At 41.6% G+C, this 16,707-nt stretch overlaps 1 protein-coding gene across 1 annotated transcript in view; it reads left to right on the forward strand.

Annotated features, from left to right (window-relative positions):
* GRB2 (growth factor receptor bound protein 2) overlaps positions 1–16,244 on the forward strand; it is a 42,287-nt gene extending 26,043 nt beyond the window's left edge. The window contains 1 exon segment of the mRNA XM_039562373.1: positions 13,497–16,244. Within this exon segment, the coding sequence (XP_039418307.1) occupies positions 13,497–14,072 (576 nt within the window). The 3' untranslated portion in view covers positions 14,073–16,244.
* The last annotated feature ends 463 nt before the right edge of the window (positions 16,245–16,707 follow it).

The following is a 16,707-nucleotide window of genomic DNA, read 5'->3' on the forward strand; positions in this document are numbered from 1 at the left end:
TGTGGTGTCTGTGGTGTAAGGCAGCTGCAGTAAGCCTTGCATCTGAACGCCTCATATAGCGTGGAGATTGGATGATGATTTTTCATAACACAGTAGAAAAGTAATGAGGCTTTCTAGATTACTTTAAATACTATTTTCTGGTCTAACTATCACTAGTTATTCTTTTCCATTTTGTGTGTGAAGTCTGCTTAATAAAAATCTTTGTCTTTCCATCCCACAAGCATTTATATCATTTTGTTCTCCATCAATAAGCCTGGGAAATTTTATGGCCAAAGCTAAATTATGCTTTTTCAAAGGTGCAGGTGCAACTGCTGTTGCCCATCCTAGCAACAATAGGAAAAAATATTTTTATATATTTAATTATATCTTTATTATATTGAAATATATTATATTGAATCATACGTATTTTATAGGTATGTATTTCAGTAGGCTTTTTTGCACAGACTGACAGTAGTTTGTGGAGGGGTTCTCAGACCCTGCCCAGGATCTCTTGGCATTGTTGCTTTGCAGCAATTGCTCAGAAAATCCTGTGTGGTCCTTTTAAAAGTAATTTTCATTTTTCATCTCAGAATTAGATTTCAACACCATTAATTTCACTCTCCTCAGCAGGATGGGGATTGAAATGCACGGATGGGGAGGTCAGGATGTATTCTGAAATGGGGGAAAATGCAGTTGAAATAGATGGTGATAATACTATTCTTAGATCACTGAGGCTGTAAAACCTTTTTGGTGCTAAGAGGAAGTGGCAACTTGAGCTTCATTGGCCAGTGATGCCTTTGCAGCTGGGGCCTGACCTGGGTGGTGGTGACATTTGGGGCAGCTGTCTCAGGGTAGTGGAACATGCGCTGTTCCCTCTTCTGTACTTTCAAATGCAAATTGCAGGGTATGCCCCGGGGACTGGCAGAAAAGTCCATGTGGGTCTTAGGTGTGAAAGAAATTAGTAAATACTGATTGTCAAATTCTGATTGCTCAGTTGCTGCAGAGAGGTTATTGCAGTCAGCATCCTCTTGACATTCGATGTCCAAAAAATTTGAGGTTTGTGCACTGGTATTAACATGTAATTTCAAACACCATAAAGCCCTGCTTTCTCCTGTGTGCAGTTTTGCAACATGTAGTAGGATGGAAGGGGGGATGACTTTTGCTCTGCACGTGGGTGATGTAACCTGTAAAGAATTAAACTTGTCAGAAGGACCAGCAGCTGTCACTGTTGACAGTACAGAGCACAAAAAGAGACTTGATGGATGAGCCCACCAGCGTTTCTTGTGTGTCCCTGAACTTTAGAGCCGTTTCATGCATGAAGTTTGAGTTTTTCCTGTCTATCTTCAGATGTGTCTTGCCAGGATTAGCTTAACCTGGCTGGCTGACATGAAGGTACGGCTGACCTGACTCTCCATCTTTATCCATTAAAAGTCCCAGCTTGTATACAGTTTGAAAAAAATAATCCTAACACTTGTCCAAATAAGCCTGTCATCAGAAAACACAAATACATCTAGGTGTCAGCTAAGTTACTCACTCCAGCTTCCCCATTTCCCTTCCTCCCACTTGCAGTCAGTGAGTTCTGAATTTTTGTTGCCCCAGAGCAGGACTACTCACTTTCTCCTTCTTGAGCTCTTGTCCCTCTCTTCCCCTGATCTGCTGTGTTTAAATCTTAGAGCAAGTGGAACTGTTCTTGCATGTGTACATTTTGGGGTGGGTTGCTGCAAGAATTGGGGAGAATTTGTATCCTTTGAAACTGGAACAAGGGTGTTTCCTTCATGGCAGTGCCCATTCCAGCAGTCCTGCCCTGTTCCTTTCCTTCCCGTCTCCTCTGTTGCTTCACACCCAGAGCTGTGCCCTGCACTTTCTGTGGAGCCAACCAGGCAGGTGAGAAATGCAGCACCTCCCTAAACTCTTCTGCACATCAATTCTCCAATGTTCAGTCCTCCAATGAGGAACTAAACAGGTGCCTGTTCCCACTTTGGGGAGCACAGGTGGGAGGGTGCAGCCACTGCATAAACCAGCTCACAGAGCTGCTGCCAAACTTGGAGCCACCCCAAACTGAGAGTGTGGCCTCTGAGTTTGTAGCTGGGTAGGAATTCCTGCTCAGAAGTGTGAATTCCCAAGTAAGGTGGTTAATTCCAAGGTCAAGATATGTGCAGTATCAGTATTAACAGTTTGATTGCTGACTGTGTTGAGAGATGCCTGCAAATATCCTTATTCCTGAATAAAGGCTTAAATCAACTAGATTTTGGCTTATAGCTCTGTGTTTAGTACACTAAGTTTTTGTGCCTTTCAAGGCATGACTTAGCTGTGGATTCTGAGGACCATCAGTAAGAGATGCACAAAAGTTCAGTAATATCAGAATAACTGCAGTGTTGCATAGTGTTTTTCAAATACATTTTTCAGTATGTCCTATCGGGGTGTAATTAACCTAGGAAACTTTGTCCTGTAGATAATTAGTTGTCAAATATCATTCCTGGAATCTTTCTTACAAAGGGCTGAGTAAGGCTGTTTCACATTCTGTAAAATTTACAATGCTATAATATTAATAATATATTAAGCAATCAATATTAAATAAGAATCTATGCTAGTAGAATCCTAAAGCTTTTGCATTTCAAAACCAGATGAAGCAAAGTTAAGGTTTTTATTGCTGTGTTAACTTGTCTGCAGTGTAAAATGAATGTGTACTGAATACTGTAATAAAACATTTTAAACAAAACCGTGCATTTAGAGAAAAAAAAAAAGCCTTTTTTGACCCTCCTCTTATATTGCTGTCATTAATAGCAGAAATGTGCCTGTTTTCATCTTTGGAAACATGTTGAACCCTTTGCTCATGTGTTGGCAATACCTTTTTCACTGGAAAAAACAGAGCAGCTGCAGCTCAAGTAAATTTGCTTCCTTTCGACACAAAAACTGAAAGTTGGTTCTTTGAACTCTTCTGAGTTTTTTTTTTTAAGGCCTTTATGGGGTTGTATCTTTTCTTAGTGTGTTTGAAAATGCAGCAGATAATGTTTCTAATTGTATTTCCCACAGAAACATAATTGGGTTTTGGACAACCTTCACATTTTTTTCCTTCAGTTTTGCTTTGTAGCAAGCAGCGTTGGTATGTGGCTTGCTCCTCACCAAATTTCTGGTTGTCAGTGCAAGGCATGTACATTTTTTCTTTTAATTTTTTCCAGGTTTTCAAAGTACATCATGTTGTTAGTCACTCAGACTTACCAGTGCATCCTGGGTTATCAATCCTGTCATAGAGTCATAAAATGTCCTGAGTTGGAAGGAACCCACAAGGATCATCAAGTCCAGCTCCTGACCCTTCAGGGGACAACTCCAAGAGTCGAAGCATGTGCCTGAGGGCAGGGTCCAAATGCTTCTTGAACTCTGTCCACTGCCATTGTCAGTCTGTTTTACAAGCAGAGTGACCTCATTTAGGTGACACCTCTTGTCATGGTGGTTTGAAGAAATGTGAAAACAGGAAGATGTTCAACAAGGTTCAATGAACTGTCAGAGTCGTAGGCAGAAATAATCAGCTGCACCAGTGCAGGACAGGGGGTAACTCACTTGGTATCAGTTCCTCTGAAAATACCCCAAACATTACAGTGGAAAATTGGTTGAAATCAAACTGATGTCACCTCATATTGAGCTGTACAGACAGAGCTGTAATTCCTGCCCATCATGCAAAGTAATTCTTCCACTCAGTGCATGTAAGGCTGTGGCTGGGGAGCACTGTAGTTTGATGTCCACAAGGCTGCTGCAAAACTGCCCTCTGGTCACATAACCTAAATTTTTGATCAAAGATTAAGTCCAGGTTGTCCCACTAATAATCATTGTTCCTCCCACCGAGCTTTTCCAGTACTGGAGTCGAGGTGCCTTATGTGGTGTGATACTTTTGCAGGATGCTGAGTATTCCTAATTAGTTTGTCTCCCATAACACATCCTGTTGGACTTCAACCTGCTGTTACTTCTGTACATCACAGCACCTCTGTTGTGTATAAGCATTAGAATGCTTGTGATGGAGAATGTCCTAGTGAAGCAGTTGCTGGATGTCACTCCACAAATAACTGTTCCTGTCTGATCAAAAGTGATAGGTCAGTTGTTGAGTTTGTGTGCTAGGAAAAGCAGTAATTAAGAGTGAAAGTACTGACATGGAGTGTTGGGTTTGGTGGTTTCTTGGGCAGCAAAGTGTAGCAGAGGTAATGGTACACACCCTCTATTTGGAACAGAAAGGACAACTGTCCTAATTTCAGCATTTTTTACCTTTCATTCTTGACAGAGGAATTTTTTGGAATTTTCTGTCTGTAGAGGTTTGGGGTAGCAAGCATGAGATGATCAAGGGCTGGTTGTTACTGGTGCACCATCCTGTGCTTCATACAAACCATCCTTTGTCCTCTAGTGAATGTTTTGGTCCCTGACTGTGGTGTGTTCAAAGGCACCATGTGGGACAGTCAGCCAAGAGCTCTGCCTTCTGGTCCTGCCTCTGCTGTACAATCAGAGGAATTGTCCCTGTCTCTGGGACAGGTGTATGTGCTTCCTCCTGAGATGGTGAGAAATTCATTCTCCAGCGGTGCATTTTAGTGAGAGATAGCAGGACAAAGTAGGACACATGCAAATATAGAAGTAGGAACTGCTGGGTACTCAAGTAAAATTGTTATGCAAAGCAGGTTACGAATGGATTTTGTAAGCAGTGAATGTCTGACCTATGGGCTGTCAGGCATGTGTATTTCCCTGGGGTATTTCCAATTTTACTGTGGTGACCAGCTTCATTTGTATTGTAAAGCTCTAAAAGGACAAGCACATGCTACGATTGCTTGTTCTTCATTACCTTTTTAGTTTTTGTTTGAGACACACTATCAAGTCCGGGCTTACAACAGAGCCAGCACAATGAGAGAAGTGCAGAAAGTGAGAAATGTATAATTTTGATATGCTTGCAAACTGCCACAAGCCCACTGCTGATATTTCTGCCGTTTCTCTGTTGAGCTCAAAAGCAGTTCTGAAACACTCTCATTGGAATGTTTGATAGCTCTTTTTTATTATTTTCTGTTAGTAACTTTCAACCATCATCCCTCAGAGCTTGTGCCAAGAGCTCTTACAAAAGCCTCACAATTTCATTAAATGCCTGAAAGGTTGTAGTTTGGTTGTACTTGGATAAATAGTCTAGAGCACATGATAACAGATGTTTTATGCTTGGTGTCCATGTTGCTAAACTTGAAGTTGCAGCTCGAAACAGCCCTTGTAAGATGGCCTGGAATTTATAGTGATGCCTTTTCCTGGTCTTAAAATCAAGAATCAAACACGGTTAGAAGGGAAAACGGGATTTTATCTCTGTATTTATTTTAAGGATCCTTAGGTGCACCACACCCAGGTGGAATGTGCCAAAATGCACGCCACAGTGCACACCCCTAATAGATCGGGTATATCATTATAGGTCTTACTAATTAGCAGATCTATCAAAGATTCCCCAGTGAGAGGCTCGAGTGAGCCCCCCTCCCCAAGGAACCTTCCCCTGGATGTTCTATCTTAGTTTACAGAATGTGTTCTGGAGAGGACCTTGGTGTCTGGAGATTTTTGATCCCTAACTACGAGGCTCCTGAGATGTTTAGTCTCCTGGCTTGACAAACAAGTCTAAGAATGTAGGCTAAAAAACATTAAGAATACAAAAGGTATAAAAAGGTATATAAAAGGGATATAAAAAAAAAGGCAAAAAATCATCATGGCATCAATAGCACTAGTGTTAGCAGCAGATTACAGGAATAGAAACCAGGAGACCTCACTCTGACCAGTAGGTAAAAAGACTTCTTTCAAAATTTTTCTTCTCAAAATTGAGGGTTTATTTGGTGCTTAAGGCAATGTGTGCTCTGTTCTTTATGTAGACTTGTGCATATATGCATTTGGGTTATTTTGGGGTCTGGTTTTGAATTTTGAACCTTTCCCAGATAGAGCAGGTTTGTACTCAGAATTCAAGGCTGTTTTCTTTCCTCATTAAAAAAGAGGGAGGGTGGCATAGAGCTCTCTAGGCTTCCGCACGTGACCTGTTCTTCAGTTCCTGCTTCACCAATGGTGTTTTTTCTGGGACCCTGTTTAATCCTAAATTAAGCAGTGCTAAATAAAACCTCCGTGAATAGCTCATTTGCAAGCAAATGCCCATCCGTAGTAGTACCTGAGTGAAGTAATTCACACTGCACAACAGAAAGCCGACCAAATGCTGTGCTCTTCAGGGCTTCCAAATTTGGTCTGGATTGGGTTTGAGATTAAGGAAGGATGTTTTGTCTTCTGTTTCCGTGATAACATCCTGAGCACTACAGCTCGTTATAAAAGGCGGCTGATCCTGGTTTTTAGTCACTGTAAACTAACCCTTGGTCTGTTGGGGAAAAACAACACTCCCCTTCCTCTTTTTAAGAAACTGCTCTTGTGAATCCCTGAGCATTCTGCTCTCCACATGTTCAAGCCAAGCTGTGGGGCTCAGGCTGTGTTAACAAGCTTTTTACTGCTTTGCACTCCATTTTGATCAGGCACTGGAATGAGACTGTGCATTCCTTGCAGCATCAAATGCTGAAGTAGTCCTTACATTATGAAGTTTGTCAGAATTAGTGTTCATTTAAGTACCATTAAAGTTGCTGAACATAAAATGAATCTCACTTCTGAGAGTCCCTGCTGTTTTGGAAACACTTGGGGGTCTTTGAGATGTGGGAAGCCTAATTAGAATGTGAGCTGTAGCTACTTCAAGTTCTGTAAAGCTATTTTTGTTTGAATTGTAAAATCACGAATACTGATTTTTTGCTGCAGGCTGCCATGCTTTCTGTTCGGGAGATTTTCCATCAACCTTTTTGAAAATAGGCTATTTGTAGTATCTACAGCTTAACCTTTATACAGATGATAATAGTGGGAGGACTAATTTGAAGGGAATTCTGTAGTCACTGTGGCTGAGATCTCTCTATCCACCACAAGAATAGAAGCAGAACTGGCACATTTGCTATCATTTTACCTCCATGTGTTTGTGCTAGTGGAAACTTCCTACACAGAAGAAATGCAAGACCTGTGGCAAAGTTTCTTGAACTTTATTGGCTCCATCCAGCATCTCCATTAGACATTTTGGAGCTCACTGCAGTATACTTTAAAATACTGGGGTTTTTCCTCCCATCTTTGTGCCACATGAACCAGAAAAGGTGAGCCATAGGGAAAGAGAATTGTTGTCTAGATTGTTCATTTTTTACTTCTCTTTTTCCTGTTATCTTAAATAAATAACTTCACAACTGAAGAGGGGACATGGTAGTACCAGACTGGCAAGGCCTGAGAGGCGGGGTGAGTTAGTCTGTACTGGGTTCTGCCCTGGTGGCTAGACTTTGATTGTGCCTCAGCTAACATAAAGTTGTTTCAAGTATTCTTGTGTTACCTACAAAAAAACATAAAAGGTGGCTTTGTAAAAGTTTGAATGCTAATTCCTTGCTCCAGTCCTCTCTTTGGACTTTTCTTTGTTACAACAGATTTTACTGTGCTGCCAGCCAGTGCAACTGTGGATTTCTTGACCACTTTAGCCAATGCTCCTATGGATTTGAGATTTTCCTAGTGAAATACTGCATGGAATTGTAGTGACTACTTGTCTTTATCTCATGCAGTTAAAAATAACATCATTTCCTGTAATCTTACCCAGCTACTTCTCCCCATCAACCCTTTCAGAAGTTTAGGGTAATCCTGAATTTATGTATAAATGTTTATATTGCACAGACCTCCCGTGGTGAGTAGTTTTGTGCAGCAGATATGGAGGGCAATATTATTCAGGGTTTGGAAAGAGAAGTTTAGGTCCTAGAGTGGCCTTGTCCTGTGACTTTATTGTTGGCTTGTTGTCTCTCAGCTTTGTCATGTATTTTACTTTGGAGGAATTTCCAGGTTCCTTCAAGATGAATGGAAATAACTTGGACATAATTTCTTCTCAAAGAAACTAAAGACAGCAGTTGGTAACCCAGACATCAGCCTTCTGCTTTGAAAAGCTTCAAAATTTCCTCTTCTGGACTCCTGCTTCCAGCTGCTTGGCTGTTGTGGTAAAGGCTGTGGGTATGCAAAGTCCGTGTGTGTTGAAGCAGCAGTGTCACTTCAGATAAGGCTTTTGACAAAAGCACCACTGAGGAATGGGGAAAAAAGAACCCTGGACTTTGTTGTGGTGGGGAGACTTTCTAAAATTACTTTCTTTTAAGTTTATATTTTGTGCTCCTCTTGTGCCTTTAAAAAGCTGTGGGTGGAAGAAGTGTTTCTATAGTGATAATGGGAACTGGGGCGCGTGAGAAGGAAAACCTGTATCCATAACACATTACTGCATTACAGTGCAATCTACATCCATTATTTAGGTATTATATTATAATACTTGGTAGTTGAGTGCAATTTAAGAAACAGTCTTTTCTCTGGCTGTTTTTGGTAATATTTGCTCAGTGGTTGTTAAGCATTTCCACAGCTTTTTATATCTACCTAGAGAACAAGTATGCACAGTCTTCTTAAAGCATGTCCAAACGTGGTACTTCAGGCTTTGTTCTGAAAAATGTGGATATTTTGCATTTCCTATGTGTTATCATGATAAATTGAATTTAAGGAAAAGGCTAAAATATTTTAGCAGTTACGTGTTCTTGAGTCACCCGAATAGTCCAATGTACCTTTTTGCATTGAAAGTTTGCAGTTAAAGTTAACTGTACTGTGTGTGATGAGTAAATCAAGAAAAGACAAGAAAATTTGATTTGGCCTGATCTGAGTCACAATGGCATTTTGATGTGCACATTTCCCCAGGTTTCCTTAAGATGCCATTCCTGCCTCACAGCCACCTTGGTGACATGCAGCCAGAGGGAGGAGGATAAGACAGGAGGTACAGGTGACCAGGCTATATCTTGGGTTGTCTTTGCAAAACCCTGAAGAGATGAATTTGAATATCCTGTGGTGCCATTTACAGTAAATTTGCAGAGAACAAAAATGCTTTATGTTGGGCTGTGGTGAACTTGCTTTGTTGAATCCAGACATAGTTTCCCTTGAAGCAGTTTCTACTTGCTGGTTTATAGCTAGTTTGTAACCCTCAGAGCAGAAAAGGAGCCATTTTTCTCTGAAATGTAAAGCTGTGTTAAAGCACCTCTGCTGTGGGTGAGCCCCCTTCTCCCAAAGGCCATTCCATCCTGGGACAAGTAATTTCCAGGCTTAGAAATTCAGTTGCAGAATTGCTGCCTTTGAAACATTTGCTCACTTAGTAAATTTTAATTCCTGCCCTAGTTTGGGTGTCGTGGGTGCTTTCCTTGGATTCTTCAGACTATGGGAATGTTTTTAATCAACTGCATTGTTTTCCTTGTGGCATTGTCAACGTGACTTGGTGGAGGAGAAAAACCACGTTGGCAATAACAGGTGCTACTGCAGCAGTTGTGTTATACTTTCTGTTTCAGTTAGCACAGCAAGAATCCCAAAACCTTGGAGTTCAGGGAAAAGAGGAGCTTCAGTCCAAACTCAGAGCCCTCTCTGAATATGTTTTTTGGGGTTTGTCTCTCCAAAACTGAAGCATGTTGATTAATTTGGCTAAACTCACAGCACGTAACATTTGAGGCATTATGTTTAGTTTCATGTTTGCAAATGGGTGTCAGCTTGAGAGCTGAGCCAGATCTGCTTGTTATGTTCCAGTTTGGTGCCCGTGTGTTCCTGAGGGTGATTTGGTTTTGAGAGGTTTGAGACTGGTGTACAGTTCCCAAGGGTGTGCTTGGAAATACTCGCTAGGTATGGAATTGAACGTGGCTGGGGATGGTTGCTGTGTGTGAACTGTTCTAGCTAAAACTTGGGAGCTGCCTTGCTGTGCAACTCTTCCGAGGTTCCTCTTCTCCATTGCCATGGGAACAGATGGGGTTTTGTTGATAAGAGCTGTTATCAAACTGAGAAACTGCTGGATGCAGTTGAGCCACTCTTACTGTAAACCAGGGCTGACTGTGGGCTGAGGATATCACATGGCAGCATGGCTTCAAATAGAGGGGATAAAAATACACTTCCTTGTTCCTCCTCTCAGACAAAGGTGCCCCAGTGTGAATGGAAGAGTCACTCTGGCACAGACCTGATTAGATCTATGGCAGCCATGGGATTGGATGCAGAGGAACGCTTTAGGTTTTGACCTATCCAAAGAGCAGCAGTTTTGAACAGTTGAGCTAAAAAAGTGTTTCAGATTTTTTGCAGACCTTGAAGGCTGTTCAGTTTGGAGCAGTGAATCTTTAAAGTTTCATTTTGTTACTTAATTTATTTGTGTTTTCATTTTGTACTTGGCGAATTATTCAAAGCAAAATCCAGTGATGCATGCTGTAGTTAGATTAAATTTTGTAGCTTTGGTAAGTCCGGGGAAATCTTACTGTGGTTCAGTTAAGAATCATTCTTTTTCTTAGAGGCATAGCACTGTGTTTTAATATCCAGATGATAAATTTTAATATGATTTATTATCTGGAAATCACGTGGAGATATAGAATAGATGGATTTACTGGATGCTTTTCATGAAACGTTTTGCAGTAAAATGGTTTAATTACTTAAAGTTAGTTCTTTCATTTCAGTGGATTCATGATTTAAAATAAGAGAGCAGTGTCAGATGTAAACATCAAAGGCAGATACACCAATGCACAAAATTCCTATGTGTGTTCCTGACTTACTTTTTAGTTAGATTTCACTAAAGGATGTTAGTGACGTATTTTTTTTTGAAAGCTGAAATTTTACAGGACTATTCTGCAGTTTTCATTATAATAGCTTCATAACTTCATAGGAGTTATCAGAATTCCAGCCTTGTGCATGTGATTGCAAAGTTGTCCTGAATTTAAGGCACTTCAGTACAAGTCAGTTTGCTTGGTGCTAAGCATTGGGAGCAGCACCAGGGGTGTCTGACACTGTCAGAAAAAATGATTCTGTAGATCTGTGTTGTGGAGATGACTCCTGCTGAAATAATACAGGAACATGGAGCTTTGGAAAGAAAACTGTGTGTTCTGTTCTCTCCGGAAGAGCCAGAAAGGGGAACCCAGGGGTGTTTACTGGGTGAGTGTGTGTGTATGAGCTCTCTGGTCCATAACACAGGGCATGGATCCTTGGCTGCCTGCCAGGGTGTGAATAGAGCTGTGACAGCTCGTTAAAATGATCCTAGAAAGGACAACGGGCTGCGAAGATAACGTCAGCCTGGGTGTGAGGCAGGAAAAGGTCCTGGGAGCAAACAAAGCCGCTGAGAGGGGAGGTGTGAAGGGCTCATCACTACAGCAGAAGTCCCCTGAAGAGGTTGGACGTGCAGGTATGTAGGCAGTTACCTTACCCTGCCTTTAATCAGCGATTTTTCACTCTGGTCACAAAACTTAATGCATCCTTCAGTACTGCTCCCTCGACGGCATTTGGCTTCAGGCCAGGCATTAATGAGTACCCCAAGCCCAATGTGATTTGACTCCTCCAAATCTATTAGCATATCTTCAGAGCAAGATAAAACTCATTAAAATAATTTACATTTGGGCATTAGAATTTCTGATAATTTTTTAATACCTACTGCCAAACCCACAAAACTGTGGCAGTGTCCTTCAGATGAAACTACAATTTACCCATACTTTCTGGAAAAAGAACAGACTGCCAGATCCCTTAACCGCTCGCTGATGGTGATGAAACAAGTCTGTAGCACATGAGCTTACCAAAGCTCAAGGGGGCTATCTCTGATAAAGGTATGCACACCATTGTGTAAGATTTGGTTTATTAGAAATGGTATTAAAATGTGTTGTGTTTGAGTTGTGTTATATTGTGCAGGACTCTAGTGAAGGCAGCTTGAGTTGCAGAACAGCCCCAAATTACTGGTTCTTGGAAGCTGTGTGCTGAAATCTTTATATGACTGAGTTATATATCTGGGTTTCAGCTTGTGCCCTCCCTGGTCTCTGTGCAGTTCACTTTTTTACACGCCTGTTTTTGATCTCTGTCATTGCTGTTCAGTATCCCGGAGCTCCTGCTGGTGTCTCTCCCTGTATTTCATGCTGAGGAGGAATCAGTCCCTGCCCAGATCGCTGTCTCGAAGCTCAAAGGCAGTCCAGCAGACATCAGCTGATCCAGGGCAGCTCTCCCTGTGTGAGCTCTTACCTCAGAGCCTCTAACAGAGCCACGCTTGAACTGCTCCTGACCTGTGCTCAGATTATCCCAGCTAAATGACTGAACTCTGCTGTGCATGCTGGAACAGTGCTTGTAAATAAATGCATGGAAACCCAAAGTAGTAACTTCACAAAAGACAGCTTGAATGTTTTCATCCATATGAAAGTACTTGGGGTCTTCTAAGTGTTAAAGCCTCTTCAGCTGAAAATATCCTGAAATGGGCCATAAAGATGGATATCTTTGCTCACCTAAAGTTCTGTAGATGTGGCCCTGCAGCTGTGCTAGTTCCCCAGTGGAAGTGCTGGCACCCGGGGAATGTACACCCCATCAGCCTCTTCCCTTGGGAGTTAAGGAACATCCAAGTAACTATTGCCCACTGTAATTGACTGAGGAGGTTCACATTTTACGCTCTCTTTCCTTTACCACGTTTCTTTTCAGTAGGTTTTGTGGTTTTTCTCTGTCATACAGTCAGCAGTGAGACAGATTTAGGGTGTTGGTGTGTCCCATATTTTTGAAAGGCAGCAAGCACTGATCTTTACAGTTTAATTTTCTGAAGCACTCCCATCAGCTGTAAGAATAAGACATGAACTTGCAAATTCTTGTCTGCTTTTACTTTCTGGGTTTTTTTTTTTTAATTTCCTCTCACCACCCTTGAAATAAAGAAACATAATGGCATAGCTAAAGAGTTTTAGTTTGAAGGTTTGGTGGATATCTTCACCATAACTCTGTGTGTGTAGTATGCAATCTCTGGATCTGCATTCATGTTTCTTTCTCTTTGCATTTCCTCATCTTCCTGCATTCAGGCAGTGCTAGTCATGTGATACTTTTGTGACTTGAGGCTTTAAGTTTTTATTTTTTTGACTCAGATCTAGCTTTTTGTTGTATCCTCCTGAGAAGAAATGAAAGAGCTCCAGGAAAAGTGTAGTTGTGGTGTTTAATCTTAAAGGAAAGGGGGCAGGTTCTCTGGGGTGCTTACTTCCAACACAAAATAAAATCATCTTGAGGAGAGGTAGTTTCAAACACTAGCATGGTTTTAGTTACAGAACATAATACAATATTGGAGGGACTGCTTTCAGTGTACCAGGCTTGCCTATTGCACTGTACCAGTTGGCAGAAATTCAATGAAAAATAAAGCATCAAAGTTTTTTTTTTGTAATTAGGCTTTGAAGTATCAATTTGTGCTTTTTAAAACTACTTTTTCATGTGGCTCCTCTCTTGTGACTCCTGATCTTTCATTCATGTTTAAAATGACAGCAAGAAAAGTATCCCCTTAAAAAATAAAAAGAAGGAACTTTGTTCATCTACATTTGCTGTTTGAATGTGTTTATTAAAACTGCTCAACACAAATGGGAAGAATTACCTCCATCAGTTTTGCTTGTATCTTGAATGTATCTCAAGCTTAATTTTTGTGTGCTTCCTTCCTTCAGGTTTTGAATGAAGAATGCGATCAGAATTGGTACAAGGCAGAACTCAATGGAAAAGACGGCTTCATTCCCAAGAACTACATAGAAATGAAACCCCATCCGTGTTTTTTTGGAAAGATTCCCCGAGCGAAGGCTGAAGAGATGTTGGGCAAACAGAGACATGATGGTGCCTTCCTCATCAGGGAGAGTGAGAGTGCTCCCGGGGACTTCTCCCTCTCAGTCAAGTTTGGAAATGATGTGCAGCACTTCAAGGTGCTTAGAGATGGGGCTGGCAATTATTTCCTTTGGGTGGTGAAGTTCAATTCTTTGAACGAGCTGGTAGATTATCACAGATCCACATCTGTCTCCAGGAACCAGCAAATATTTCTCCGGGACATTGAGCAGGTGCCACAGCAACCAACATACGTTCAAGCTCTGTTTGATTTTGATCCCCAAGAGGAAGGAGAGCTGGGCTTCCATCGTGGAGACTTTATCCAAGTCCTTGACAATTCTGACCCCAACTGGTGGAAGGGAGCGTGCCGTGGACAGACGGGCATGTTCCCACGCAACTACGTGACCCCAGTGAACCGGAACATCTAGAGATAAATATTAGAGATTATTTAAGGAAACCAGAGAAACAGTAAATACACATACAGAGCCTAACTGCAGCCAGTGACCTAAAAATCACACGGCGGTAAAACCAGAGTCACCTTTCACCGTGAGGTGATCCTCCTTCCCTCAGTATGGAACTTCAGGGGCGGGGGGGAAGAGTTCAACTTACACACCAAAACTTATCTTAAAGAAAAGAAAAAAAGGAAATAAAAAAAGGAGAGAGAGAGAGAGAGAGAAAAAAATGAAAATAACAAATTTCCTCAGCTGCTCCTGGGTTATCCCCCTTTATTCACTCTTGTTGCAAATGAGTGTTTTAAGGTCACCTAAGGTCTCACCACCACAACTCTTCTTGTTTCCCCCTCCTCCTCTGTCCATCAGTGCATGAAGTTTTAATGCCATATAAAGTCCTAGCCATGCAGTTAAAGGAAAAGGGAGAAACTCTGCTGGTATTTTCTCTCTCTGCAAACGGTCTTCATTTGACATGAAGGGACATGAGAGAAGAACCAAATCTACAGTCCTGCCTTTAAAAAAAAACAAAAATCATCAGTCTCTGCTTTTGCCTTCAACATTCAGCATTTCTCGCCTGGGAAAGATGAGGTGTTAATCTAATTTTTATTGTCTCTTCTCCTTTGGCACTTTCTTCTGAAGCTCAGCAGCTTCCAAACAGAGGAAGGGAGAAGAGCTGTGTGGCTTTTTGTTCTGTTTTTTTCTTTTGAGTCACAGAGCTGCTTTGAGAAACTCCAACATACAACTGAAGTCTATTAATGCTGTGCTGACAGCTTTTTTGTTTTTTCTTAAAGGTGTACGGTTGAGCACATTCTGTAATTTTTTCCATAGTGCCTTTCCCTTATTTTCTTTTTTATTATTTTTTAAGTTAAAAGGACAGTCCAGAGCTTTTCAGAGGGGGTTTTTTTTTCTGCCTATGTGTAAATAAATACTTTGGGGGAAGGGGGCAAAGGAGGGTGGTTTTATCAATGGACACTTGAGAAAAATCTACAAACAGAGATGGAGCTTTAATCTTCAGATTTGTCTTATTGTTCAACTTCCCTTATTCCAAGGAAGATAAAATCAAGGCATTCAAGTGGCAACTTAGGCTGCTCAGAGGTGGAGAGCTGCAACCAGGAGCCTCAGAAGAAGTAACAGAAAGGGGAAAGTTATGGTCAGGGAAAATGAGGAAGAATATTTTGGGGAGGGAGGGTTAAGGGGGGAATTTGAGAAACAATAGGCCTGAGATGTCCTACAAAATGTACATTCCTTGGGTGGAAAACTTCATAATGCAGAGAAACCTCAAGAAATAGTGCTTGAAAAAAACTTTACGCTCTTAGTGAATGTTTCTACGTGATGCATGTGATCAGCCTGTCTCCTCGGCCTGGATAGGCAGTATTTGCAGTCGTTGCTCTTGAGAAGTGGAGTTGGCATCCCCGTTCTTCAGTCTCTCCTCCTTCCTCAGGTCAGTGTTCCTGTTGAAGTAGCTCCCCGCCCGCTCCCGTTCACAGCAGGCTGTGTGTGACTGTTCTCCCCACCCTGCACCCCCGGGGCGTTTCTGGTGGCCCTTTGCTCCTCGCCAGAGCAGTGTGACATTAAATTGGACAGAAGGAAAGCAATCAGCCCGCAGCGCTCTCTGTGCCAATCTTCAGTTGCGTTTTTTCCCTCGGTGGCCGTTTGGCTGGATCCCTTCACCCCACCAACGCATCCCAACCTGCAGCAGAGATCTCCTCCCGCCCTGCCTCAGCACGGGCAATCTTTTGTTGGAGGGTGCCTTTTTTTGTACTAAGTGTTACAAAAGTTTTACTCATGAGATGGACTCTGCCTTACACTTTAATTTTCCAGCAAATGAAAGAGAGAGCTACCCTGTAGAGTATTACTTTCTCCCCCTCTCCTTGCTAGCTGTCACTCACTTTCTTCCCACTTTGTAAAGTGATTGGAAAAGGAATCTATGGCATTCTACACCTGGACCATTTGATTGTTTCCTTATTTTGGAATTGGTGTATATCATGCAGCCTTGCAGACATATGTCTTGTGTGTGTATATATATTAAAAAAAAATTCCGTGTTTAAATAAAAAAAAAGGCCTATGTACTTAATCCTTTAACTCTGCAGCAGCATTTGGTAGATAGTAATTAACTGTGAATAATAAATATACATTGAATTCTTCACTTGAGCATCTGTCTGTTATTTTCAGTTAACTGACCGAGGTATGACTGAGCTTGTAGTTCAGACACTTCTGGAGCCTTTTGCTAAAAGGGAGAGGTGGATGTTGGGCTGATGTAAGCACAGCAGCCAGGCTCAGGCTGTTGTGGCTTTGGCTCTGCTCTATCAGGGCCCTGCAGATTGTTTTCACTTCTGTTACCGAAGGAAGAATGGCTCTGTTGTGCTAACAAGGTGTGTGGGCAGCTCTCTGCAGCTTTTCCCCAGCCTTTGTAAGTGGTCAGAAAGTGCCTGTGGGCGTGAATGTTACAGCCAATTTTAACATACAATAGGAAAAGGCCCACATGGGAGTTTTGAGTGGTTTTTTAACAGTTGCTCTTAGTTATTATGCTTAAATACTGATGATGTCATGGTGGAAATGCCTGGATATTCCTATGATTAGTTCTTTCTCTTTTTTTGTGCCAGAAGTCACTGGA

This window comes from Corvus cornix, chromosome 18, assembly GCF_000738735.6.
Source record: "Corvus cornix cornix isolate S_Up_H32 chromosome 18, ASM73873v5, whole genome shotgun sequence".
NCBI classification, from domain to species: domain Eukaryota; kingdom Metazoa; phylum Chordata; class Aves; order Passeriformes; family Corvidae; genus Corvus; species Corvus cornix.